The 27283-nt window shown below is 41.6% G+C and overlaps 1 protein-coding gene and 1 pseudogene across 9 annotated transcripts; one reads left to right on the forward strand and one right to left on the reverse strand.

Moving 5' to 3' along the window:
* Positions 1-11359: 11359 nt before the first annotated feature.
* On the reverse strand, positions 11360-27270 carry Zfp184 (zinc finger protein 184). 9 transcript variants are annotated; one of them, XM_087590659.1, is made up of 6 exons: positions 27151-27270; positions 26610-26765; positions 25404-25471; positions 22481-22607; positions 21950-22045; positions 11360-13740 (listed from the first exon to the last, which is right to left on the reverse strand). In XM_087590659.1, the coding sequence occupies exons 5-6, from the start codon at positions 22020-22022 to the stop codon at positions 11819-11821; spliced, it is 1995 nt and encodes a 664-aa protein (XP_087446785.1). In that variant the 5' UTR covers positions 22023-22045; positions 22481-22607; positions 25404-25471; positions 26610-26765; positions 27151-27270; the 3' UTR covers positions 11360-11818.
* Positions 13962-15259, forward strand: Tufm-ps3 (Tu translation elongation factor, mitochondrial, pseudogene 3; annotated as a pseudogene).
* Positions 27271-27283: the final 13 nt, after the last annotated feature.

The raw sequence follows: 27283 nt of genomic DNA on the forward strand, positions 1-27283 counted from the left end.
TCAGTATATGAATTGAAAGCTTGATTTTTTAACATTTAGAAAACAGCATCTACAGCACATAATTCAATAATCTGTGCTGAACAAGGGGAAACTCTAGAGAATAAACTAGTGGTCCAATCATATGTAGCATTTTCATTAGATGAACCACCTATAAATACAGTAAGCACATTTTCTATGGGTTGCATGCACAAATTTGCAGGAAATACAAAAGCATGCAAAGAGTAAAATTATCAATTTTGCCTGAAAAATTTGTATATGTGATAGGCCAAATATCAGTATTTTATAATAACCAATTTAATTGCTGTTTGGAATAAGGTATGTTTCACCAGGTTTCTTTTTAAAATACTTCCATGACTCTAGCCTACAATTCTATACTAATAGACAAAAGCTTTATCTCCAATGAGGATAACAAAGGCTTAAGTCCTCTGGTAAGGTGAGGTATTTAGGCAATTAACATATCCTTAGAAGCTTAAAATTAGTTTCAAATATTAAAAAGGAATATTGAATCTTTTCTGGAGCAACAGTTACTCCCCAAATATTAAAGCTCATTGTGAGAGTAAAGGTTTGTAGTAAAAATTTCCATATACACTGGAAGATTCAAAGTTCTAACTTCTTACATTGAAGAAGTGACAAAGTTACATAATATAAGGCTATTAGCCATTCTTTTGTAAAATTTTTTAATGATATCACTTCATGGGCTCTCTAAAATTATAAGCAAACTCACGAAATGAAAACTCCTCACAATCGCCGGGACGTAAACAAATTGTATAAAATCAATCCTCTAAATCTATCTTGAAATGGCAGTTGGAGTAAACAAACAGGCTGTAATGCTCTCATAAGTTCTAAAAACCTCATCAATCCTTTGTAAATCCTGTAACAATCTCTACCTGTTTGATTTTTTCTCAATTACAAATAAGTTTGAGTTAGTCAATGTAACACTGGCAATCCTTAATCACAATCCTTAAGTTCTCTTTGTAACACCAGAGCACAACCACAACTTTGGGAAGTCACCTGAGTTCTGAGTACGTGACTAGGCAGCTGTCCTTGGGGCAGTAGAATTTAGCATCAAAATACAGTAACTTCAGGGCAAACCACAACTTTGGAAAGCAAAACTCAACCTCCAACAACCTAGTCTCCAAAATCCAGTCTCCAAAACACCGAGTCTGTCCTTCATGCTACAAAGTTTGACTGCCAATTCCTACATATGAACGCACGATGGTGCGGTCTCCAATACCTCAACAAAGAGACATTGCCCTAAAGTCTTTTAGAAGCCTGGTTTCTAGAATAAGAATTCCAAGGGTTGGGGATTTAGCTCAGTGGTAGAGCGCTTGCCTAGCAAGCAGAAGGCCCTGGGTTCGGTCCCCAGCTCCGAAAAAAAAAAAAAAAAGAATTCCATAAAAATATTATCTCAATTTACATCTGTTTCCCTAGGTTGGCTCATGCCACATGTTGTCTAGAATGACTTCATCCAAATTACAGTTTTAAGCCAACTTTCTGTTACCAATGTTACACCCCCCTCTTTTTTTAACCATATCCAATAACTTAAAAGCCAATAGTCCATAACCAAGGCATGTAGAGCATATTTATACATTTAAAACCAATCAGAAACAAAATTGAAGTGGCTACACATATATTTAATATTTAGACCAAACACCATTTTTACTTTTCTAGCTGTGATTTTAAGAGAAGCACCTTGTCACCTGCTAAGTCTAGTAATAAGTCAGGGATTTTTCTAAGAGAAACAGCCATCAGATCCCTTACCATAGAAGCTGAGGAGCTACTGGTGCCTTTAAGATCAACTCATGCAGACGCTCACCCCCGGGCAGCTTCTCCAGCTGACCTAGGCTCCTAGCTACAGGTGCAGGGCTCCAAAGGCCGATTGAAACTGCTTTTTATTCATTGTTCCCTTCTTGAAACAAGTTAAAACCAAGTCAAGGTGTAAACGACTGGCAGATAAAATTTTTACCATTTTTTCTTTTGAACATGAAACATAAAACATTTAAGCAACGAGAAACAAAAACCACAGACATAAACTGACAGACATGGACAGCTTGGTGCACCAAGGACAGACAATAGACATAGAAAGAAAAAACTAGATGGTGTCCCACCGAAGGGACCCAGATATCCTACCTATGGAACCCAGAACCAGAAATAAGCATTTCTCCAATAGGAGCCAGCAGAGAGGCAGGACGTCTCCTGCCTTCCATCTGTTCCTAGGAGAGCTCTACAAAGTTTTTCTCTTTCTCCAAAGCATCTGCGGAGAGTCCGGGAGGACTGTTTTTTCCCAAGCCCATTCATTCTCTCTCATGTCTAGGGTGCAAACTATCTCTAGTCGGGGTCCAAAGACTAAAACATAACTCTAAAAGAACGCATACACAAAAACACTTTACCATTACCTTGTCCCTTTCTTATTACAAGTTTTACTCACACTAGCCCAAATCATCGAGGCCTTTTCTAGCCCATCTTACCCCAATACATCCCTGCTTCTGCGCCAGCTTCCCGGGACGTCCCATCAGGAGACCTTGTCTTCCCGATCTTGGATCGCTGGATTCAAAGTTCAAATCTCGGTGGAACCTCCAGTTGTCGGCGCCTGCACCGACACGGTACCGAGAATCAGGCGAAAGCCTGTGGGATTAAAGAAACACACACACACACACACACACACACACACACACACACACAGGTTATTTGTGTCAAGCCAGAAGAGGAAGGGCCTCCTGTAACTTTATTTACCAAAATATATACCCCAAGTACACCAGGTAGAAAATATCTGGGAAGCACAGTGGGAAACCCTGGCTCGAGACTTCGGTAACAAAAGACCGACTACGTGACCTGAATAAACTAGGGAAATATCCAGGAAGGAAATATCCAGGAAGGCCAGCCTAAATCTTAAAGACAAAGACCGAGAAGACAAAAGGCAGGAACAAACAGGTACCAGGCCAGACTGCTCCTTTGTTAGGAACAAAAGGCTTCCACATGCATCAGCAGGGCTTAGCGGGGGTCAAACCCTGCAAGAGACTCAGAAGGGTCTGACAAGTGGGGTGAAACATTGCAGGGGACCCAGGAGGCTCTGACAGAGCGGTAGATGTGCCAGGGGCTCACTGACTGCGCTGCCCTGGGAGACATCCCAGGAGGTGAGAAGGGACCCCAGGGACGCCTAGGATATTCTGGTCTGGGTGCTGGTGAGGATTCGGTGATTCTCCTGTATTGGTGAAAAGACCTGCCTTCCTGGCCGTCTGTATTTCCAGAGTGGTCTTTGTGTGTCTTAGGTCTTTGTTTTGTGTTACTTGTGACTTTGACAATGGGAAGATTCTGGTTGGGAAGGAGGAGTGATGTGGAATCCATTCCCCTTCATCTGTCTTTGGTGAGCTCATGGAAGCTCCCATCTGAATCAGTTCGGTTTTGTGGCAACCTTGCAGAGGCCACTTGTTTTTTGTTTTTGTGCTCACTTTTGTTTAGTTTGTTTTTTTTTTTTTTCCTCTGTTAATCTTTGGATTGTCTTTCTGTGTGACTGAATGCTTTTGTCCTTTTCAGCGGACCTCTATCTTATGGGCTCTCTTATTGTTTTCTCACCATCCCACTTGAGATGCTTGTTAATAGCTGTTAGAGGAAATCTATATGCTCACTTGAGGAGTGTGCTTTAAAAACAAGAATTTCAGGTTTGCCCTGGGTTCCACCGGGATAGGTGTGGGGATAGGCTTCATTTCTATTGCAAAATGATGTAACATTGCATATGTTAGTACTCCTAACACTTTTTGGGACTGTGCCTCAGGGATCACAACCTGTATAAGTTTAGAAGTTCTAAAAGGCAGTCATGACCTTTGTGTGTAGGTTCAGATAGTGTCCAGATTGGAATCCTGATGCTAAAGACTTAGTAAGACACAAAAGAGAGTTGAGAATTACTTAGGGCTATCTTAAGACTGAGTCTAGGTGCTGCAAGGGCAGCTACAAGGACATCTGCTGTTGCCCTGCAACACAAGGCTTATGGAGAATTCAGAACTGCCATTGACTTAGATATAGAAAGAGTAAAAAAGGCTTTTTAGCTGACCTCCAAAAATCCCTAACCTCCCTCTCAGAGGTAGTCCTTCAGAATAAGAGAAGATTAGACCTGATATTCCTTAAAGAAGGAGGTCTGCGTGCTACACTAAAAGAAGAATGTTGCTTTTATGTAGACTATTCAGGAGTAATTAAAGACTCCATGAGTAAACTTAAAAAAAAGGTTAGACAAAAGACAGAGAGACAGAGACCATCAGGGATGATTCGAGAGCTGGTTTAGTAGATCTCCTTGGATGACTATTCTGATATCTTCCCTTATGGGACCCTTCTTAATTTTGCTTCTGTTTCTGATTATAAGTCCATGTGTGTTAAATAAGCTAGTTACCTTCATTAGAGAAAGAGTAAGTGCTATTCAGGTTTTGATATTATGTCAGCAATATCATGTTTTAATTTAGTTCTATGATTAGAACTAGCCACTAGAAGATGTGGGGGATGAAAGGTAAAAGTTTTAAAGTTGCCCCCCTAGACACAAAGTTTAGAGCAGAAGAAACAGGTTAGGCCCCAGAATTGTATGTTCCAGGAAGCTTCTCCTAGGACAATAGAATGGGTAATTTACATCAGCCGGTTCGACAACTCTCTCCCAGGAACTAGCTGACCATAAAGTTAGATTAAAATCTTAGAGAACAATCTTGAGAAGCAGGAAGCTTCTCCCAGGAACTAGCAGACCATAAAGTTAAATAATCTTGAGAAACAGGAAGCTCCTCCTTGTGATTTTTCACTGGTATTCTCGACATTTTCCAATGATGTCCTTCCTACCCCCTTTTCCCCAACAGCAGTTTTTTGGCAGCAATATCCTCTTTACTGGATACATTCATCTGCCTCCTCAACTAGGGTCCTTCGCACCTATCCCTTGCTGGTGGCACAAATCATACGTCTTGGAAGAGAACAGTCCCATAAGCTCTTTGGAAGGGATCCGATGCTTTAATATTACCCTATAGCCCCTCCCAGGTCTCTTGGCTCAGTCAACAGGTAGACAACAGGTAGACGAATGGACAATTAGCTGCATTGCCTTTCAGGGTAAGATAGATAATCATTACCCCTCAGGTAAGTTGATACAGTTTTTTCACAAAATTACAGTCCCAGTAGTCTTTCCAAAGGTAATACGTGATTGCCCTATGTTGGGAGTTCACCTTGTCTCTACAGACGGCTCCTCTAATGGACAAGCCGCATTTTCCATTGATGGTCAAATACAACAGTTCTCTACTCCTTTAGATTCCGCTCAGCTGGTAGAGCTTCAAGCTATTCTCGCAGTATTTCGTGTGCTGACTGATGAACCCTTTAACCTATATACAGATAGCTGATATCTTGCCTTTTCTATCCCACTGTTAGAAACAGTGCCCTATATTCAGCCGAACACCAATGCTGCCCCCCTGTTTGCCACCTTACAAAAGTATATTCAGAGGCATTCTTGCCCCTTCTTTGTGGGACACATCTGAGTATGTACCAGATTGCCTGGCCCTTGGCTGATAATAATGATGCCATTGATCACCTTACCCGCTCATGGCCTTGGCCCAGGGGGCCTTCTCTACACCCCTTACACTTGCCCAAAAAGCACATGACTTATATCACCTTAATGCACAAATCCTTAGGATTAAATATAAGATCACCCATGAACAGGCTCGCCAAATAGTACGTAATTGCAAAGGCTGCGTGACCCTACTGCCTGACCCCCACTTAGGGGTCAACTCCCATGGGCTGGTTCCTGGAGAGCTCTGGCAAATGGATGTCACCCATCTTCCCTCCTTTGGTAAATTAAAATATATTCATGTCACCATTGATACCCTTAGCAGCTTTATCTATACATCCCTGCAGACAGGGGACCCACCAAACATGTTATAAGTCATGTTCTGGCTTGCCTCACAGTTTTACCTCAACCTAAGATTGTTAAAACAGATAATGGACCTGGATATACTAGTTCTAATTTTAAAGACTTTTGTTTCCAACTCGGAATTAAACATGTCACAGGCATTCCTTATAATCCTCAGGGACAGGGTATAGTTGAAAGAGCTCACCAAACCCTTAAAAATATGATCCATAAACTACAGTCAAATGGGGGAATATTATTCCCCCTCCTCGGTAATCACAAAAATTTAATAAATCATGCACTCTTTGTCCTTAACTACCTTGTCATGGACAAGGATTGAAAAACTGCAGCAGACTGCCTGTGGCACCCCCATAATCCTTATGACTATGCACCAGTCCTATGGAAGGACCCATTAACATCCCAATGGTATGGCCCTGATCCAGTCCTCATTTAGGGACGTGGATCAGCCTGCATTTATGATTCAAAGACTAGGGGTGCCTGTTGGCTACCCGAGCGCCTTGTTAAGGCCTTTAACCTACCCAGGGGACAACCCTGAGGAAAAGTCTAACTATGCTTAATTACAGATCATGCTGACCATGTTCCCCTTCATCTGGATCCCTGGAAGCATCATCACGTCTGCCCTTGCTACATCTCCTCACCAGATCTTCAACTATACCTGGGTGATTCTTAATGGCACCAGAGATGTGGTGTCTGCCAACTCCACCACCGCTGCACGAGTTCCCTGGCCCAATCTTGAGTTCCTGCAGTTCTGGGAAAGAGGCACCTCCACACGTACAGAGAACCCATCACTGCCGTGACTCCTGCAGTACTCCTAGGCCTGTCAGCTGTGGGGACAGGAACTGGGGTTGTCTCCCTGATTACCTCCCAACAGAGTTATCATCAGCTCAGTGCCACCATAGACAGGGACATCAGTGAGCTTCAACAAGGAATAACCTATCTTAAAGATTCAGTCACTTCCTTGGCTGAGGTTGTTCTACAAAATAGAAGGGGATTAGATCTTCTCTTTTTCCAACAGGGAGGGCTCTGTGAGGCCCTCAAGGAGGAGTGTTGCTTTTATGCTGATAAGACAGGATTAGTAGAAAACAGACTACAAAAAGCTAGAGAAAGTCTACAAAAGAGACAAAGAGAAAGGGAAAAGAGTGAAGCCTGGTATAAAAACTGGTTTTCTACCTCTCCCCTGCTCACCTCTTCTACCCATTATCTTATGCTAACGGTGTGTTAGCATAAGATTGTTCCTAGCCGGGGGCTGGGGATTTAGCTCAGTGGTAGAGCGCTTACCTAGGAAGCACAAGGCCCTGGGTTCGGTCCCCAGCTCCGAAAAAAAGAACAAAAAAAAAAAAAAAAAAAGATTGTTCCTAGCCATTGGGGTGCAGTCCTAACTGCAAGAGTGGCTCGCCATGGCCAAGCTGGGCACTCTGTGAGGCATGTCTGATCTATCTTAGACCACTACTTCCACCCTGGCGGAAATAATGAAACCTAAGTGAGAGTGCCAGACGTGGGGGCAACCGGTGTAGACTAAGACATGGGACTTCACCGACCAGGTGCTGGTTGTGGATGCACACCATATAGATAGACCTTCCTCCCACTGATAGTTAAGGAAAGGTGGAGATGTTGGGGACCAGGACCGGACTGCCGGACTAGGCACCCTGCCCTGAGCAGATTCCTGAGAAGGACTTAACCTTTTCAAAAAAGGAACATGTCCCTGGAAGACTGTTGCCTCTTTGTCTAAGGAGTATATCTTGCAGTTTAGTGATTCACCTTATGTCCTTGGGCACTTCCCAGTACCCCCCCCCCCCCCCCCGCCGCCCTAAGCTTCAGTTCCTGCTTCAATTCCTGCTTCAGAGCTTTAAATGCTGTACATTCCTCTCAATAAACAGACCTTGACAAGGACACCGCTTGGTCTTGCTCCTCTTTCTCGCCCATTCTCCCGCAGGTATGGGTCCCCCTCGACCCCCACAAATAACTGGGTCCCCACTGGCGGGCGCAGGAGTCTACACGAGAAAATAAAGATTTGTAGAAATGAGAAAATGAAGATTTGTAGAAACCTCACTGAACACATACGTATTGTGTTGAAAAGTGCCATGGTTTGAATAAAAATGGCCCCAATAGATCCATAGCGAGTGTGGACATATGGCCTTGCTGGAGGAATGGTGTCTCAGTTCACTTCCTGCTGCCTGGCAATGCAAAGATAAACTCTCAGCTTTTTCTAGCACCCTCTCTGCCTGTGTGCTGCCATGCTTCCCATGATAATGTACCAAACCTCTAAACTGTAAATAAGCTCCAATGTTGTCCTTTTTAAGAGCTGTCATGGTATCTCTTCACAGCCATAAAAGCCTAAAACAGAGTGTTAAACAGTGAGAATGTGCTCAAGCAAAAGTGCTTCCTGAAAAAAATGATTTCAAAGAAGGTGACCTTTAATGAGGGAATTTCTTCTGCTTTTAAGTTATGTTGGCATGACCTCTAACTCAAAATCGTCAACCCACTAGAGTAGCTTGCTTGAGAGACATGTTCTGAACTACTTTAACAAGGGCACAGAGACAAGGGATGACAATTTTATCCCTAAGAGGTTTGGTTACACTATTCCTATAACTGAATAATTAGCTTCTGTACACCAAGTATTTTGTAGATGTGACCAAAGATCTTGCAATGAAAATATGAAACAAATACTCCCGGTGGGCCTTCTATGAAATCTGATGTCACTATTAGAGTGAGACAGAAGGAAAGGTGACAATGCTCAGAAGAGGAGTCAGTGGCTGCTGAATTGAAGGATACAGCCTCAAACCAAGGAATGCAACCAGTACAGGGACAGGAAAGGAATATTGTCTTTCAGAGTTTGCCAGCACTTGGACTTTGGCCCAGAGAAATAAGATTTCAGACCCAAACTCCAGAACTACAAGGATAAATCTACGAATAAGTCACGAATGTGGACTAAACTTGTTTTTTCAGGCTAAGGTGTGGTAAGTTTTCTAAAACTGCTAGGTGTTCATGCTTCACATCCATTAGGTTGTGTTTTCTTCAATTAAACTGCTTGGGTTTGCTATCAGTTCCTTGCTGAGCTCTGCCTAGATAAAAATGAGACACCAAACACACCTTCCTTCACCAACAGCAACTGATTTCTTGGCCAACACTAGGGCTGTCAAATCCTCAGGAGTAGAGAGTTCTAGAATCCCTTCACCATGGACTTGTTTTCAGAGCTATGTTTCTTAGAGGCTGGGGTAAGGATGAATCCTGTTTTGGAAATTCCATGGCCTCTGGAAGCCTATCTGAGAAAGAGGATGTGTCCAAGAGAGGATCCAGAGACTGTGAGATAGCCCGTGTTCCCCTGCGCCTTCTGTCCTCCTTCCACATCAGATTCCTATAGAAGATAAACTTCTTTAGCCACATTCAGCTTGATTATTTTATGTGTTCTCCTGCACTAGAACCCCTGGAACTGATGTTACACATAGATGTGAGCCTTGTAGATACTGAGAACCAAACTAGGACCCTCTGGAAGAGCAACACATATTCTTAACCACTGAGCCATCTCTCCAGCCCCATAATAGCAGTCTAAAAGAGGGAAAATTCCACTAATTTTCCCTCAACATTAACTTGTTCTGCCAGATTTCTTAAACATCTTCTAGCACTAATAGACTAGAGGATGGAAGGTCAATAATTTTGTGGTGTTTAATAGCATTTCTTCATTTGCTCCAGGAGGCATCCATGTCATTTATAGCAAAGCCAGAAATCCTAAAGAAAAACAATCTGTAGACCAGCCTGGCCTCAAGCTCAGTCATCTACCGGCCTCTACCTCCCAAGGGCTAGGATTAAAGATGTGTAACAGCCACTGCCCAGCTAACAGTTGTGATTTCTAATGCCTAAAGCATGATGGTTTCCAGTTGAAAACCTGAGCTGGGCTCTTAAGGAACTCAAAGACTGGTTGGTGAATGGTCATAGCAGAGGATGTCCTCACCTAATCATCTAAAGTATGGTCCAGGGAAGGGGTTCAGCACCCACTGTGGGCAGTGCATAGCTGCCTGTTCCAGACCCTTTTCTGGCCTTCTAGGGCACCTACACACATATGCCATTCACTAACACAGATACACAAACATAAAAGTAAATTTTAAAAAACTTTTCACTTTGGCAACAAATAGACTAAAATTGGAACAGTACAGAGGAAATAGTCCTGGTCCCTTATACATCCTTTTGCTTGCTTACTTAGTGAATTCACTCACTGAAAACAAGCACGGCTAATGTAGATCATTCCATAAAATGTATAAAACACTGTCATCTGATTCTGATACAAGGAAAGCAAGAATAAGTGAAAGAAGCTGTGGCTTGGTTTTTCCCTTTGGTGAAAAAACAAATCGACCTCCCTCTCAGAGCTCAAGAGAATCTATATCAACAGGATGACCCTCAGAAGCTCCATCATGTGGACTGAACAATCTGTGAACAGCCAAAGGGAGAAACAACTAACTAAAGGAGTGGGTACTGACGTCTAGGTCAATTGTTCTTTCTAAGGTACAAATTAGAAATTGAACAGCTAAGTGTAGTGGCACATGCTTTTAATCCCAGCACTTAAGGGAGGCAAATAATCTGAGTTCAAGACTAGCCTGGTCTAGAAAATGAGTTCTAGGACAGCCAGGGCGACATAACAGATCATGAAAAGGTGAAGACAGATGTTGGTTAAAAAAAAATTTTTTTTTTGAAGAAAAACAATCGGACGTCTGGGCCAATGCCTGGGCAACTAAATGAGTCTTTTTTTTTTTAAATATATATTTATTTTATTTATATGAGTACACTGTTGCCTGCTCTCTTCAGATATACCAGAAGAGGGAATTGGGTCCCATTACAGATGGTGGTGAGCCACCATGTGGTTGCTAGGAACTGAACTCAGGAAGAGCAGTCAGTGCTCTTAACCACTGAGCCATCCCTTCAGCCCCAGGAATGAGTCTTAAGCAGAGCCTTGGCAAGAGAATTTTGTTGTTCAGTTGTTAGGACTGAAAAGATTTTCAAATTCATAAACTGAAAACTTACTCCCTAATATGGTGCTATTAGGAATGAGGGTCTGAAAGATTCAAGCACAGAACACTCAAGAACAGGACTTTATAAAAAACCTTTTTCTTTCTGTTTTCTGCCATGTAAGGCCATAACACAACTGACTCAGCCAGAAAACGGGCCCTTTCCAGACTGTGACCTCCGGAACGGTGAGAATTACAGATCTGCTATTTAAACCATAGTATATTTGTTACTGCAGCCCCAAGCACGACACTATGTATAGCTTGGGTTAAATAGCAGTTCACTCTGTAAAAGCAGAGTCTCTAGTTGTAACTCTCAGAAAAATTAATTTAAAGTTAGAAGAGGAGATGCTGATTTTTGAGATAAGGATGCATTGTGCTGTCCAATCTACTTCAGAGTCCCTCCTACTCAGCCTAAAGGCTAGAAACACAGGTGCAGAGCAATGAGCCTGCTACCCAATTTTAATAGTCAGCAGCAAGTGAATTTGATTGTATTTTAAATTAGTTTTAATTAAGGACCAATTACCTGAATAATGTAAGTGCATTAGAACAGGAGCAAAACAAATTCCTAGTTACTGAAGTAAATTTCTTCTACTAGCAAAACATGCAAAAAAAAAAAATAAAACAAAAAAAAAAACCCACACACATTGTAGATCTAAGACAAAAATGTGGCTGTATAGTGTAACTATTTATGAATATATTATAAATATACAAAATGGCATAAAACTCCAAGCTACTGTTCAAGTCATCTCTGAATCGTTTGTTTCACCTCATTCACAAAAGAAACTTAAAGCAGCTGGTCACAATGCTGTTTTAATAACATACTTGGATTAGCTCAGCCCAATGGGCTCTCTGTCCCATCATATGATAAAGTTTTAGATATTTTAAGGGGTTCCTCATCCCACTCTTATTCATTACTGCACAACCAAAGTGAACAGGGCAACTATGTTAATGATGTTCCTATAGCAGCCATGGCAGGGTGCAATCTCTGGTGTTTGGTGAGAGCAGAGCGATACTGGAAGGCTTTTCCGCAGTCCTCACACACAAAACTCTTCTCTCCTGAATGAATCTTCTGATGCTGAGTGAGATATGTGTTCTGGTTGAAAGTCTGTGGGCACACATTAGAGCTGTAAGGTTTCTCTCCAGTGTGAGTACTCTGATGTTCAGTCAGGTGCGTGCTCTGGGTAAAGCATCTGTCACAGTCATTGCACTTATAGGGCTTCTCTCCCATATGAACTTGTTGATGCTGAGTCAGATGGGACTTCTGGCTAAAGGTTTTTTCACATTTGTTACACTGGTAGTGTTTTCCTTCTGTGTGAGTTTTTTGATGTTGAGCAAGAGATGAACAGTGTCGAAAGGTCTTGCCACACTTGGGACAGGCATACGGCTTTACTCCTGTATGAATTCTCTTGTGTTGTGTAAGGTGTATTTTCTGGTTGAAGGCTCTCTCACATTCATTACACTTGTAAGGTCTTTCACCAGTGTGGATTTTCTTATGCTGAATAAGGGAAGAGCCATAGCTGAAGGTTTTCCCACATTCAAGACACTGATAAGGCTTCTCTCCAGTATGAATTCTTTCATGCTTAGCAAGAGAGGAACTCCGAATAAAGGCTTTCCCACATTCCTTACATTCATAGGCTTTCTCCTGGGTGTGAGTTTTCTGATGCTGATTAAGGTTTGACAGATAACTGAAAGCCTTTCCACACTCACTGCACTCAAAGGGCTTCTCTCGGGTGTGAATTCTCCGATGCTGAGTAAGGGATGAGCAGTAACTGAAGGCCTTTCCGCAATCGCTGCACTTGTAGGGCTTCTCTCCTGTATGAATTTTCAGATGCTGAGCAAGGGATGACCAGTAACTAAAGGCTTTCCCACATTCTGCACAGTCATAGGGTTTTTCCCCAGTGTGTGTTTTTTGATGCTGAGTCAGGTTGGAGTGCTGGCTGAAGGCTTTGCCACATTCATTGCACTCATAAGGCTTTTCTCCAGTATGAATCATATGGTGACGGATAAACGTTGATGGGCCGTTGAAGGCCTTCCCACATTCATTACACTTGTAGGTTTTCTCTCCAGTGTGAATTTTTTGATGCTGAGTGAGGTGTGTACTCCTGGTGAAGGTTTTTTCACATTCCTCACATTTGAAAGGTTTCTCTCCTGTATGAATCTTCTGGTGCTCCATAAAGTGACCTCTCTGGCTGAAGGATTTCCCACACTCATTGCAAGTATATGGTTTTTCACCAGTGTGAATTCTCTGATGCTGAACAAGATGGGTCCTCTGACTAAAGGCTTTTCCACATTCATCACATTTATAGGGCTTTTCTCCAGTGTGAATTCTTTGATGCTGAGTGAGAGATGGACCCTCAATGAAACCCTTTCCACACTGGTCACATTTGTATGGTTTGTCTCCCGTATGGATTCTCTGATGGTTTATAAGGTTTTCATTTCTGCTGAAAGCTTTGTTGCAATCATTACATTTATAGGGTTTCTCCCCAGTGTGCGTTCTCCGATGTCGAATGAGAGCAGAGCAGTAAGTGAAAGCTTTCCCACATTCATTGCACTTACACAGCTTCTCTTTCTGACCTGGGCGTGAACTCTGCTTGGCTCTTGTGTTAGTGGAAGTCTGATCTACAGCTATATCTGTTTGTGTTAGGAGGCCTGCGCTCACACCAAGATCTTTTTCATAAGAGGGTCTCATTGTTTTCTCAGTTATTTTGACTTCCCTTGGCAGCGTCTGTTGGTTTGCTTGAAGCTTCTCTAAACTCCCATCATCCCTTTTGCTGTTGGTTACTACTGTCTCTGAGGACAGATGTTCTTCAGAAATGTCAAGTTCTAGGGGTGACACACTATTTTCAGGTCTTATCTTCCAGTCTGAAAGAAAATAAAATGCCAGTATTTTCTGGACAGAGAAAAAGAAAACTGCCCTTGTTGGAGATTATCTAATTCTTTGAAGATTCTCAAATATATATTCTCAAATATATAACAAATGTTAAACATTTGTGGAGAAAGAGGAAGAAGCTAAGGAGAATAAACTGAACTAGGAAGAGAATGCTTATTTCAGTTTCATAGATGATCTCTAAGGACAAATAAGAATGATATTTAAAGTGATAGTTAAATTTAAGAGGTAAGCTGGATGCGTTATTATACATCCTTATTCTCAGCACCTGAAGGCTGATGTAGTACTACGGCAATGGCAGCCCCAACCCTATTACAAGTGACACCCTTCTTCAGAGGTCTCTGTACCAGCTTGACTCCACTGCTATAAGGTTGGCTGTAGCCATTGAAGGCCTGAAGATCTTTGTGTATGACAAACCCCATGTGAATTTGAGTAGTATTGACAACATGAAATCAGAGGAAAGACTACCCTTATCACTGTCCACAAAAATTCTAGACAAGGGAGGTGGGGCTAAGTTCAAGAAGTACGAGGTCATAAACAAACAGTGTCCCAGAGGAGAGAGTTTAAGGCATCACCATCCATGCAGCCCATGTGGAGAACAGCACTGCTGCTTGCCACTGTGCCCGTGGACTGCCCCAGTCATGCAAATTACTTTAAAAGCATTATCATAGCACTGCCCTTCTGGGTGGCTGTTTTCAGGTGGTAGCAGCTGATGCTGGCTCCATGCTCCAGATACTAGAGCAGAGTGGCTAAACAGCCTGGAGCAGATACTATCCCGGACTCAGATATGGTGGGAACTAGCAGAACTGGAGATCCAGGAACTGCTCAATTAGTTTGGCTATGAAGGAGAGGAGACTGCTGCCATTATAGGCTCTTCTCTCTGTGCCCTTGAGCAGTGGCATCCTGATCTAGGTCAGTACAGAAGCTGCTGGATGCTGTGGACACTTACTTACATCCCAGTGCTCAGCAGGGCTTGAAGAAGCCCTTTGTGCTACCTGTAGTCCATTTACTCTGTTCCTGGCTGGAACATAGTGGTGACAGGTACACTAGAGCATGGCATTTTGAAGTGTGAGCTGCTGGGAGATAGCAAGAACATTAGCACTGTGCTGAGAGGGACAGAGACCTTCCACATATATGCCTGAGTTCCTGGAGAGGACTTAGGCAGGGGATAACCTGGGTGCTCTGGTATAAGGTTAAAAATGGAAAGCTTCAAGGCATGGTTTGCTCATGGTTAAGCCAGAGTCTATCCAACCACACCAAAGGGTGGATGTCCAGCTTTACATCCTAGGCAAGGAGGAGGGTGTCTTATTTTGTGCCTACCATGTTCTCCCTGACGTGGCACATGGCCTATCATGTTATCCAGGTAAAGAACTTGCCATGCCTGGAGAGGACCTGAACCTTAGCCTAAGCTTGTGGCAGCCCATGTTCTTAGAGAAAGGCCGGTGCTTCACCTTGCAGGATGGCTACATGGTCACTGGCACTGTTCACTATTGAAACACCTGCCATGACAAAGGAGAAAAGAACCTCAAATGGAGAGGGACTGAACTTCTGCTCACGTTTTTGATCTTATGGCTCCCCAAGTCATAATTTCCTCCTGTGGACTCAGCTGCAGCAAAGCAGTATACAACAATGGACACTTCTTCTCACAAGAAGTGGCCTGCAAGGTGAGGCAGGCAAATAAACCATGGGTTAAACAAAAACCCTGAGACTACTAAGGGTACAAAGAAAAGGACTGACTGAAGGATGAAGTCTGAATTGAGATTCCTTGTTAGTAAACAGCACAGAAAAAAATTAAGAATGGTGATTTAAATTCAGGACAAATAGGAGAGGTTTAGCCTAGAACTCTGAAGTAAAAATTCCATCTTTGCTAAAAATTAGGAGGAGAAATGATAGCAAATTCAAGTCTATCATTTCAGAATTTGGAAAAGAAACAAAGGGCTAAACTATAGGTGTGTAGGAGTGGAAGATGCCAAAAGCAGCATAACGGAATGTTTATGTCTAAAATATGAAATTCCAGCTTACAAGGAAAGACAATAGTTGAAGCCATAGGAATGTACATATGAAAAGGGCAGTGGTGAAGACAACCTCAAGGGTGATAGAATAGAAGACAACACTTTCCTACTGGAACAGGAAGGTAAGAAAAGACCTCACATTATGAGTCTAGACATAATCACTGTAATCATGAACAGAATGGCAAACCCCAAGCTGCCCATCATCTCCTGCCCATGTCTCCACAGATTATGGAATAGCATGTGCCAGTGTAGGCAGCCTCATAAATAGCAGAAATTCTCCAGGGAGAAGAAGGTCATGTGTTTCTGAGGTATGTTTACACCAATGGGAGTAATACCCAGAGAAATAGGTTTATACAGCAAATAATCATAAAAAAATATCCTCTGAGGCTGGTGAAATGGCTTAGGTGGCAAAGGTGTTTGCTACTGCTGGGCCTGAGTTCAATCCTTATGGCCCACATGCAATGAGGGAATTGACTATTGAGTCGTCCTCTGACTTCATATAAATGCATGCACCCAGCCAATACACAAGTAAAATTAAGGCAATAATGAATATCTCCTGAGTGTACTGTAGGGGTAAGGGCATGAGGGCTATAAAGACGTGCGCTGTTAAAAAAAAAAAAAAGAGAGAAAAGATGTTTGGAAGTGACTAGCCACAAATATGAATCATATGAAGGCAAAGTGATATTAACCATAACCAATGTCCACACAATGTCATATTCTCTGTTCAATGACTAAGAGAATTACCTGGCAAAGAATGAAGGACGTGAAGGATTAGAGAAAGTTCGAGAATATGTTGACTACTATCACCTCTCTCCCAAAAGCAATCTCTACTTTCCTACATACAAAAAAATCTATGGATAACATATTCCTATACCCAATATGTAGAGAAATAATTGAGGGTATTCAAAACCAAGCTGCACAAAAAGCAGGCAGACCAGTGACACACCAAACACTCATCAGGATTACAGATCACTTCTCTGAAAGGACGGCTCTCTAAAAAAGAGGCAACTGGGGGCTGGAAAGGTGGCTTGGTTAAGAACACTTACTGCTCTTGCAAAGGACCTGGCTTTGGTTCCAGCATCCACATAGTGGCTGAAAATCACCTGAAACTCTAGTTCAAGGGGATGTGATACCCTCTTCTGACCTGTGTCAGTACCTATGTATGGTAAGAAACACACATGTAGACAAAACTCTCTGTCTCTCTGTTTCTCTCTCTCTCTCTCTCTCTCTCTCTCTCTCTCTCTCTCTCTCTCTCTCTCACACACACACACACACACACACACAAACACACACACAAATAAATAATAAATGTTTTTTTAAAAGTACAGTGGGAAGTATTATTTCTAGATAAGACCAAGAAAAGTAATATATTTCAGAGAAAGGCCAAGGTTGAGTCAATAATACATTCAGACATAGATCAAGAGAAAGAAAATGAATGAGAATAATCAAATCATCCATGAACTTTGAACTCTAGAATAAGTTCAAGACACAAAAAAATCTAAGAATTTGAAGAAGAAAGTGCGATAAAGTCTAAAGGCACCATTTAATGAAATTATAGTTGAAAATATTCCAAGGGGAGAAGGACTTCCATCCACATAGGACAAGTATATAGTGCTGCAAATAAAAATGAGTAACATGAGACAGTCATGATGTCAAAATTACAAAAAAGCAGTATTAAAAACTGCATTCATGTGGGAAAAATACCAACCACATACATCAGAGAATAACTGCTCTCTCATCGACTCCAAAATCCAGAAAAGCAAGACTTATATTTCAAACCCTGGAAATAAATTAATCACGTGGGGTTGTTAGGTAGGTTAGTTGTTTAAAGCACTTTCTCTTACAGAGGATCTAGGTTCAATTCCTAACACACATGAGGTAGTTAACCATCTGTAGCTCCAGCTGAGGTTAGAGATAGCCCAGTGGTTATAAGCACTGGCTGCTCTTCCACAGTGCTGGGTTAGCTCTTTAGAACCTACATGGAAGCTCACAGCTATCTTCAAGTCCAGTCGCAGAAGATCAAACACTTTGTCTGGACTCCAGGGTCAGTACATAAATGTAGAACACAGATATACATATAGGCAAAACACTCATACACACACAGAATAATAAAATTAAAAATTTAAGAACTAGCTGGGCAGTGGTAGCACACGCCTTTAGTCCCAGCACTTGGGAGGCAGAGGCAGATGGATCCAAGTTTTAAGCCAGTCTTGTCTACAAGAGAGAGTTCCAGGACAACCAGGATTACATACATACATACATAAACCCTGCCTCAAAATGCACCGCCCCCCAAAGATTGTTATTCTCAGCAAAGTCATCTTTTCAAACATTTCAAGACAAGCATAACCTAAGGCAACTTTGATACTGCAGAACACACTTAAAGGGATATTATACCCAAGAAAAGGGAAAGCTGCACAAGAACATATGAGAGAGTACATTTATTTCATAAGAGGAATAGATGTGCGAATGGGAGCTAGGAACAAATTCACTGTGTCTAGCACAGTAAACCAAAAACTCCTCATACTAGTAGGAAGCAAAAAGTAAAAAAAAGAACTACAGCAAATCCACTCAGCCAGAACAACCAATGAAAACATAAGACACGACAAACTCTTCAATAATAACCCCAAATGCAAATGGCCTCAACTCAGCAATATAAAAACACAAACTGACTGAATTAAGAAACAAGATCCAACTATTTGTTGTGTATTACAAACACAGTTTCCTTTCAAAGGCTCTCATAAACTGAGGTTCCAAAAGATGGAAATTAACCTATCAAACAAATGCAAACTTTTAACTTGATGTGTAGACCACATCCAAGTGCCTCTGCCACCCAGTGCTGGGATTGAAGGTGTGAGCAGCCACTGCCAGCTAAGCAAATACAAACTAACATTAAGCTAACATTATTCTGCTGTTGGATAAAGTAGGCCCCAAACTGAAACTTGTCAGACTCGATAAAGAAGGCCACTGCATTTAGCAAAGGGGACAATTTTTAAGAAGATATAACCAATGCTTGGGTTCCCAATTTCATGTAACAAACACTGAAAGGCATGAAAGGTCAGATAGGTCTTTATATTAGTAATAGTGAAATACTTCAATAACCCACACACCTTCAGATATGTCTTCTAAATTACAAATCACCAAAGAAATTTCAGAGCTAAATTATACCATTTATCTGTTGGACTTAAATATTTGCACAACATTCTACCCATCAGATACAGAACATACACTCTTCTCAGTGGCCCTTGAAATTATCTTAGAGGCCACAAGCAGACCTTAATAAATACAAAAGGATTAAAATTAATTCATCAGGTCATAATGGAATAAAACTAGAAACTACCAAGCAAGAGAAGCTATAAAATCAACATAAATTCTTGGAAACTGAATGATATACTTCTGAATGAACAATGGAGTCATTGAAGAAATCAAGGAAAAAATAAAGAACTTCATAGAATCAAAAGAAAATGATAGCACAATTTACTAAAACCTATTGGCTAGAGCTAATGCAATTCTACATTTATGGCTGTAAGTGCATACATTAACCACTGTCCCCCCAAAAGAACCAGAGGGGTGGGTGTACACACAGATACACAGATACTCATACCTACCTAAAATTAATATATATATATATATATATATATATATAAATTTTAAAATTATGTATGTGGCCATATGCACATGGGTGCCTGTGAAAGAAGAGCCCAGAGGTATTAGATTCCCTAGATCTGGATGGTTGTGAACCCCCTATGCAGCTATTAGTAGCTGAGCTTGGGTACTCTGGAAGAGCATCAAGTTCTCTTAACTCCTAAGCCATTTCTCCTGCCCATATCGTCAAGGTTCTAGAACAAAATGAAAAAGAAAGAAAGAAAGAAAGAAAGAAAGAAAGAAAGAAAGAAAGAAAGAAAGAAAGAAAGAAAGAAAGAAAGAGAGAGAGAAAGAAAGAAAAAGAAAGAGAGAGAGAGAGAGAGGGAGGGAGGGAAGGAGGGAGGGAGGGAGGGAGGGAGGAAGGAAGGAAGGAAGGAAGGAAGGAAGGAGGCCAGATGGTGTTGGTACATGCTTTAATGCCAACACTTAGGAAGCAGAGGCAGGCAGTGATTTTGAGGCAAGTCTGGTCTACAGATAGAGTTCAAGGACAACCAGGGACACACAGAAATCAAGGACACATGGAGAAACCTTGTCTCAAAAAACCATAAAAACAAAAGCAAGCTGTGGTCAATCAAGCCCACTGTGGGTGGTACAACCTCTGGGCAGGTAGGCCTGAGTTGTAGTAAGAACTGAGTGAGCTACAGAGAGCAAGTCAGTAGGCAGAATTCATCCATGGCCTCTGCTTCAGCTCCTGCCTCCAGGTTCCTGCACTGTTTGATTTTCTGCCTTGGCTTCTCAATGATGGACTGTGACCAGGAAATGTAAGCCAAAAAAACCCTTTCCTTCCCAACTTGCTTAGGTCATTATGTTTATCACACAAGATGCCCAGGACTGTCTTAGTCATGGCTTCTTCCTGCACAAACATTATGACTAAGAAGCAAGTTGGGGAGGAAAGGGTTTATTCAGTTTACAAATTCACATTGCTGTTCATTACCAAAGGAAGTCAGGACTGGAACTCAAGGAGGTCAGGAAGCAGGAGCTGATGCAGAGGCCACGGAGGGATGTTACTTACTGGCTTACTTCCCCTAGCTTGCTCAAGCAGCTTACTTTCTTATAAAACCCAAGACTTCCAGCCCAGGGACAGCACCACCCACAATGGGCTGGGTCCTCCTCCCTTGATTTCTAGTTAAGAAAATGCCTTACAGTTGGGTCTCATGGAGGCATTTCCTCCACTAAGGCTCCTTTCTCTGTGATAACTTCAGCTTGTGTCAAGTTGACACATAAAATCAGCCAGTACAAGGACCAAATATATTTATTACTGAATTCTATCAAATGTCTAAGGAAGAGCTAACACCTTCACTTCTCAAACTATTCTAAAAGCAGAAAAGGAGGGAAATACCACCAAGCTCATTTTACAAAGCCAGTATTACTCTCATATCAAAACCAGGTAAGGACAACAACAAAAAGTATAGACTAATTTCCCTGATGTAGGTATAAAGCTTACAACAAAATATCTGCAGGCCAAATTCAAGAACATATTAAGATCATACAGAACCATCAAAATGGTTTTTTGTTTTTTGTTTTTTTGGTTTTTTTTTTTTTTTGACCACAGGGATGCAAGGCTGATTTAAGATATACAATGAATGAAAAAGACATATAGAGGGTTGGGGATTTAGCTCAGTGGTAGAGCGCTTGCCTAGGAAGCGCAAGGCCCTGGGTTCGGTCCCCAGCTCCGAAAAAAAAGAAAAAAGAAAAAGACATATAGATAGACTAAGAACAAAATCACATGGTCATCTCAATAAAAGCAGAAAAGGCGTTTGACAAAGTTCAATACCCCTTTTCTATGACAAAAAAATGAAGAAACTAGGATTAGAGGGAATATAATGGCCCTGAAAAGGTCATGATTTAATTTTCTTTATGGCTGGATAAAATTTGATTGTGTGGATGTAACACATTTTCTTCATCTATTCTTTTGTTCATGGGCACCTAGGCTATTGTGACTAGCACAGCAACAGAGTGACTAGATTATACCAGAGTCAGGTCCTTGAAGAAATTTCTTGTGCAGTTGGAAATTGATGATTTAAAAAAAAAAATTATCCGAAACCTCAATGACAGAATGGTAAACTTACAGAAGATGAAACTACAAATGAAAGTAAGAAGGGGATGAGTGCTTCAAAACAAACAACAAAACAAAAACAAACAGAAAAACAAAACCAGGGCTGCAGGAGTGGAACTCACTTTTTACTTTAGTCGGGAACAAAGAGAGTGAAAGCACCTTGAACTAGCATGTGTTTCTGTTTGATGCTAACAGACTAACGGAAATGGCACCCCAAACAGAAAATAATGGGACAATCCTGGATCAAAAAAAAAGTGGGAAGAGAGAGAATGCAGAATGTAGGTATAGACATCTGCTTTTAAAAGAACCAGGAAGGCTGCAGGCTCTAAAGGGAATGTAAACTAGACTCTATGTGGAGCTAGTGCTCCTCTCCCCACAGGTCATGCTCTGAAGAGCAGAGTGCACACTTATACAGTCACTTCTCACAGGCTGGCAGCTGAGGAAAGCAGTCCTCTGTGGCCACACACTACATACCTTCCAAGGAACCAACAGGAATGCACGACTCCTCAATCCATGGCTCTGTCCCTTGCTCTAGATGGGAGATCATATCAGGTTTGGAAACCTGGAGCCCTGCTCAGAGGGAGGGGGGGAAGGAATCTGTCTGCATTAAGGAAGAAGTACCATATCAGAACGCAATCTCACCGTGATTCTGTCTCTAAGATGTTCTACATGGGTAAAAATCTGGTGTGATGAACAGCATGTCAAAAGTCGTAACAATGGGGCAACTGAGAAGCTCATCTGAGGAGAGGATACTCCATTTAATAATGAGGTGAAACTTCTAAAATTTAAAATTGCTGGTTCCTAAATTAAGATGCCAATCACATCTAAGCACAATAATGTGCCTCCCATATCCCATCTAAACTTGGGACTACCCTCACCTAAAGTGACAAGGTGTGTGTTTGCCTCCCCAAACCATATAAAATTAAGGTCACCCTAAACTACAGAGATCAGGTGTGTACCCTCTCTCCACATCCTGATCTTTAACTTGGGGGGCATCACACTTACCTATAGAGACCAGATGTGTATAATTTTCCAATGTCACATCTCTGAACAAATCTCTCTGTGTAGGATCCAAGTGTTTCCATTCTTCCTGAGTGAAGTTCACGACCACATCCTTGAAGGTCACTGATTCCTAAAATACCAAGTATTCTACAGCTTAGCCTGAGAAAATAGGTAAAATTAATAACAAAAGCAAGGCAGGTGATAAACTAAAAGCAGTACTAGTATGTCCACCTTTTGGAAAAATTTCAAATAGACCTTACCCATAGGATTGGTATTAAGAATAAAATAAATGTTCCTTGTGGTGAGGGGTAATATAGCTCATTGGCAGAGCATGAGAAAGGCCCTAGGTTCAATCATCAGCACCAAAAAGAAAAGTCAAAAAGCAAAATAAAAACAAACAAACAAACGTCTTCCCTGTAAAGTGTTTAATTCAGGCATCTAAGTAAGTGCTCAGTCTATTATCCAATGCTGTCCATGTTCTTCCTCCTTACCTCTGAGTTCTAAGATATAGCAAGTACTACATTATAACTGACATAATCAATAACATAATAATATCTATAATGTGCAAGACTATCCAATACTTTATGACAGACTTGCTCTATTTATATTTATTTCCAAGAGGGGGGGAAGGGAGGAGAGAGGGTTTCTCCGAGTAGCACTGGTTATCCTGGACCTCACTTTGTAGATAGACCATGCTAGCATTGAACTTAATGATCCACCTGCCCCTCTCCCTCTCCCTCTCCCTTCCCCCCTCTTTCTCCCTCTCCCTCTCCCTCTCTCTCTACCTTTCTGGCTCCCTGTGCCTCTGAGCCTATGGGCCTCTGCACCTCTACCTCTTCTGAGATTAAACCCATGTGCCAACACCACCCAACTGCCCTATTACATTTCAAAGGACACCAAAGTATAAGGAACTGAAACAGCACCATGACCATGTTGTGGAATAAAACTCAGTAAGAAGAAAAGAACTCAAAATAGGCCCATGCATTTAAGAGCTGGATAGGATTAAGCAGTTTTCAAATTAATTAAGATCCAATGATCAGTAAATCATATCATGTTTAACTACTAGTTAATACATACATACATACATACATGAATACAGAAATAGAAATCATTATACCTTTACAACATTAACAAATATTCCTGTTTGCTTAAAGATTACACTGTAGTGTTGTTTGTTTGTGACAGTCTTGCTATACAATCCTGGCTGGCCTCTGCCTCCTAAGTGTTAGGTTAAAGGCCTATGCTTTTCCCAGCTTCATTTTGAATTTCTGGCTTCTATGTTTTTGAGCAAACTAAGCTTAAAATAATTACCATAACAATAGGAAACTAATATATATATATATAGAGAGAGAGAGAGAGCAACTTCACCCAATGTAAGCTAATTTACATTCCTTTACAGTACATTCTGATCATTAATAAGATGGATCATATTCTGAACAGAAGAAAAGTCAAAATGAATTTTAATAAATTTAAAAAGATTCAAGTCAGGAGAAGTATGATCTCTGACTATATATTCACTCACTACCTGGAGCACGACAATTGTTTTATGAACCTTCATGTATGTTGAAACTTATCCAATTAAGAGTTGGCTCTCTCCAACTGTGGATTCAATCAACTGTAGATAAAGTATTCAAAAAACATGCACAGATATTGTTCTTGTCACTACTCCCTAAGTGATACAGAACAACTGTATAGAACTTACAATGTATTTGCACAGTATTTCCAATGTATCAGACATGTAAGCATCTAGAGATGATTAAACTACACAGGAGACTGTGGAGAGGTTATATGCAGACACTGTGCCATCTTGTGGAAGGGGGTTGAGGATCTACATGTTTTGGTGTCTGTTAGGGGTCCTAAAACCAATTCCCTTAGCACACAGAGGAATGACAATATAGTTTAAATGCATGCAGTTTTTTATCACAATATTCCTCGATAAAAAAACAAAGTGATGCTAAAAGCACTTAAGCTGGGGTTGGGGATTTAGCTCAGTGGTAGAGCACTTGCCTAGCAAGCGCAAGGCCCTGAGTTCGGTCCTCAGCTCCGAAAAAAAGAAAAAAAGAAGAAAAAAAAAAAGCACTTAAGCTGAAATTGGGAAGAACTGTTAAAGGGATGTCTTGAGGCTCATGGAAAAATGGAAAATTTTTCCTACATTAAAATCTATTATGGTTTACAGATGACCTTCAGAATAAAGTCTTCACACTTCTTATTAGATATTCAAGCTCTTTCATATTCTGACCTCATTCAATTTTATTTTTTTAAAGATTTATTTTTATTTATGAGTACACTGCAGCTCTCTTCAGACACACCAGAAGAGGGCATCAGATTCTATTTCAGATGACTGTGAGTCACCATGTGGTTGCTGGAAATTGAACTCAGGACCTCTGCAAGAGCAGTCAGTCCTCTTAAATGCTAAGCCATCTTTCCAGCCCTCAATTTTATTGTTTTAATTTTCTAAAATAAGTCATCTCCAAATCTTTCTGAATCTATTACCGGTGCTCCTCACCCCTCTCTTACTCTAATATTCAAATGTCGCTTGTCCTTGAGAAAATACAATTCCACATCGTCCATGCAACTCTCTGTCCCCTGCAAACCACACATCTCTCTCCACTCCCTAGGATCTGTAGCACTCATTTCACCTTTTGTACACCTACTTTGACTTTTATTGACCATTTTACTCTGTCAAGTAAAGACTTATGTTGTGTTTCTTCTTCCCCAACCCCAGCAGTGTTAGAAGATACTGGGTAAGAGGTAAATGGTGAATGCTTGCTGAAGCTGCAGAAGCAGAGCAGGGTCCAGGTGAGATCACAGGACAGATGAGAGTCCAGAGAAGGCTCGCCAACAATGATTTGTGAGTCAACATATTTGACAATAAACATACATTACTCTGAGAAGGGACATGGCACTTGGGAAAATCTCAACTTACCAGAAAACTAGATGGTGGGAGTAGAAGATGTCCCTCATGGAGACTGGCAGAGTCTGCAAAGGACAGACCTGAGGAAAAAGAGGCCACGCTGAATAGAACCAGATCTGCTGCTGCCAGCAATCCAGAAAAAGGTTTTACTTTTTTCCCTGGAAATAACAACTATGTCTCTCCCCTTCCTTTATATGTCAGAATCCCCGACTCACCCCCACCCCCAAAAGTTTCAACTGAGGCCTCTACCATCCTGAGCCTTCTCAGGAGAAAAGAAAAAACAAACAAGCAAGCAAACAACAAAACTAAAACACTGCCTTAATATTCAGCTTTTCTCTTGACACCTAACTATTCATATGGCTCATAAAGAGAAATGTGAGGTCCTCATTAATGAAGCAAGACATTCCTGCTGACTCTTCTCTGCTGCACATAAAACATGAGTAAACATATTGCATGCCTTTAATCCCAGCACTAAGGAAGAAAAAACTTGTGGGTCTCTGAGTTTATTTAGTGACACACTCACATACCTAATGAGAGTAAAGACATGCAAGCAAACACTGATACACATAAAATCTAAAAAAAAAAAAAAAAATTTGATGAGGGGAAAAATAGTAATAGATCATACTGTTAGGAATTTTTAAAAGGACATTTAAAGAACTATGCTTAGTTTTAGGCACTGCAATGTAAGAAATATGCTAACTAGGAAAAGACTGCTCAAAGAAATCCAGCGATCTTATATGGACCTATCATACATAGGCTACTTGACAGGGAACAGGCACTTTTAGTAAAAGGAACTAAAAAACAAGGAAACATTTGCACCCAAAATGGTGAGTTTAAGGCCACACACACTTGCACTGGCACAAGCTTGAAAATTGCTATCTGCAAAATATTTCGAAACTAATCTTTGCATTAAAAAATTAGAACACTTTTTTTACTATAGTTTTTTATTCGAAAATGTAATAAAAGAGAAATGTCAAGAGGATCAGATATTCTGAACTGTTTTTCCTTTTCAAATTCTCACGTCCAGAACTCAGAATTAATTCTTCCAAGTCTCTTTCGATGGTGTAATTAGGTTTCTTTACTTTACCCCTAGCCACATTACTTCCTCTTCCCACCTTTCAGTTCGCCCTACACCAGTCCTCTCTGCCCTGGTAATTCCCATTACCTGCCATCCCAGGAGCGCTATGTTTTCCGCTAGAACTTGGGACACGTGGATACCTAGGCAGCTTCAGTTTGGGGCTCGGATGTCCAGCTCTCCTTCCAGAGTGGTATCTTAATCTCTCCGAGATTGGCCTACCAGATACAGGATGCACTCACTTTACAGCACACGTCTTACAGTCGCACCTCAGACTCCTACAGAGTAGTCAGGAGGTCCTGTCCAAGAACGGAAAGTACAGGATTGGGAGGGTTACTACAAGAAACAAAAAGTGTGTAGGAAGCGAGCAGCTCTACCTTGCTGCAGCTGAAACTGGGCGCCTACCTAGAGTCTGGCCACCCGCCCTCCACAGGGTCTGCGATCTCCTACTTCCCCTGGCGACCAGACGCACCAGTTGCGGGGCACACCAGAAAGGCGGGCTACCCCGCATTCAGCTAGCCCGGCCCAGAACAAAGGAACAAAGCCTTGGGGAACCCGCGGCAACGCCGACGGGAGGCGCGCCCCCTTCTCCGACTCCCTGGCTTCCTCCCGCGCAGGCCGCATTACGAGATCCCGCAAGGTGACGTCACACTCCCAAGGCGCTGGCGGTTGCCATGGTGATACCTGGACTCCAGTCTAATGACGCACTCCCAAGGATCCTGGTTCCCCAAAACTCTCGTAATGGGTTTACACGGTGGATCTAGCCAAACACCCACCCCTTTCCACGCCCACAATCGACTTAGCGGTCACTTCCGGT

The sequence above is a fragment of the Rattus norvegicus genome, chromosome 17 (assembly GCF_021556685.1).
Source record: "Rattus norvegicus strain SHRSP/BbbUtx chromosome 17, alternate assembly SHRSP_T2T, whole genome shotgun sequence".
NCBI classification, from domain to species: Eukaryota; Metazoa; Chordata; class Mammalia; order Rodentia; family Muridae; genus Rattus; species Rattus norvegicus.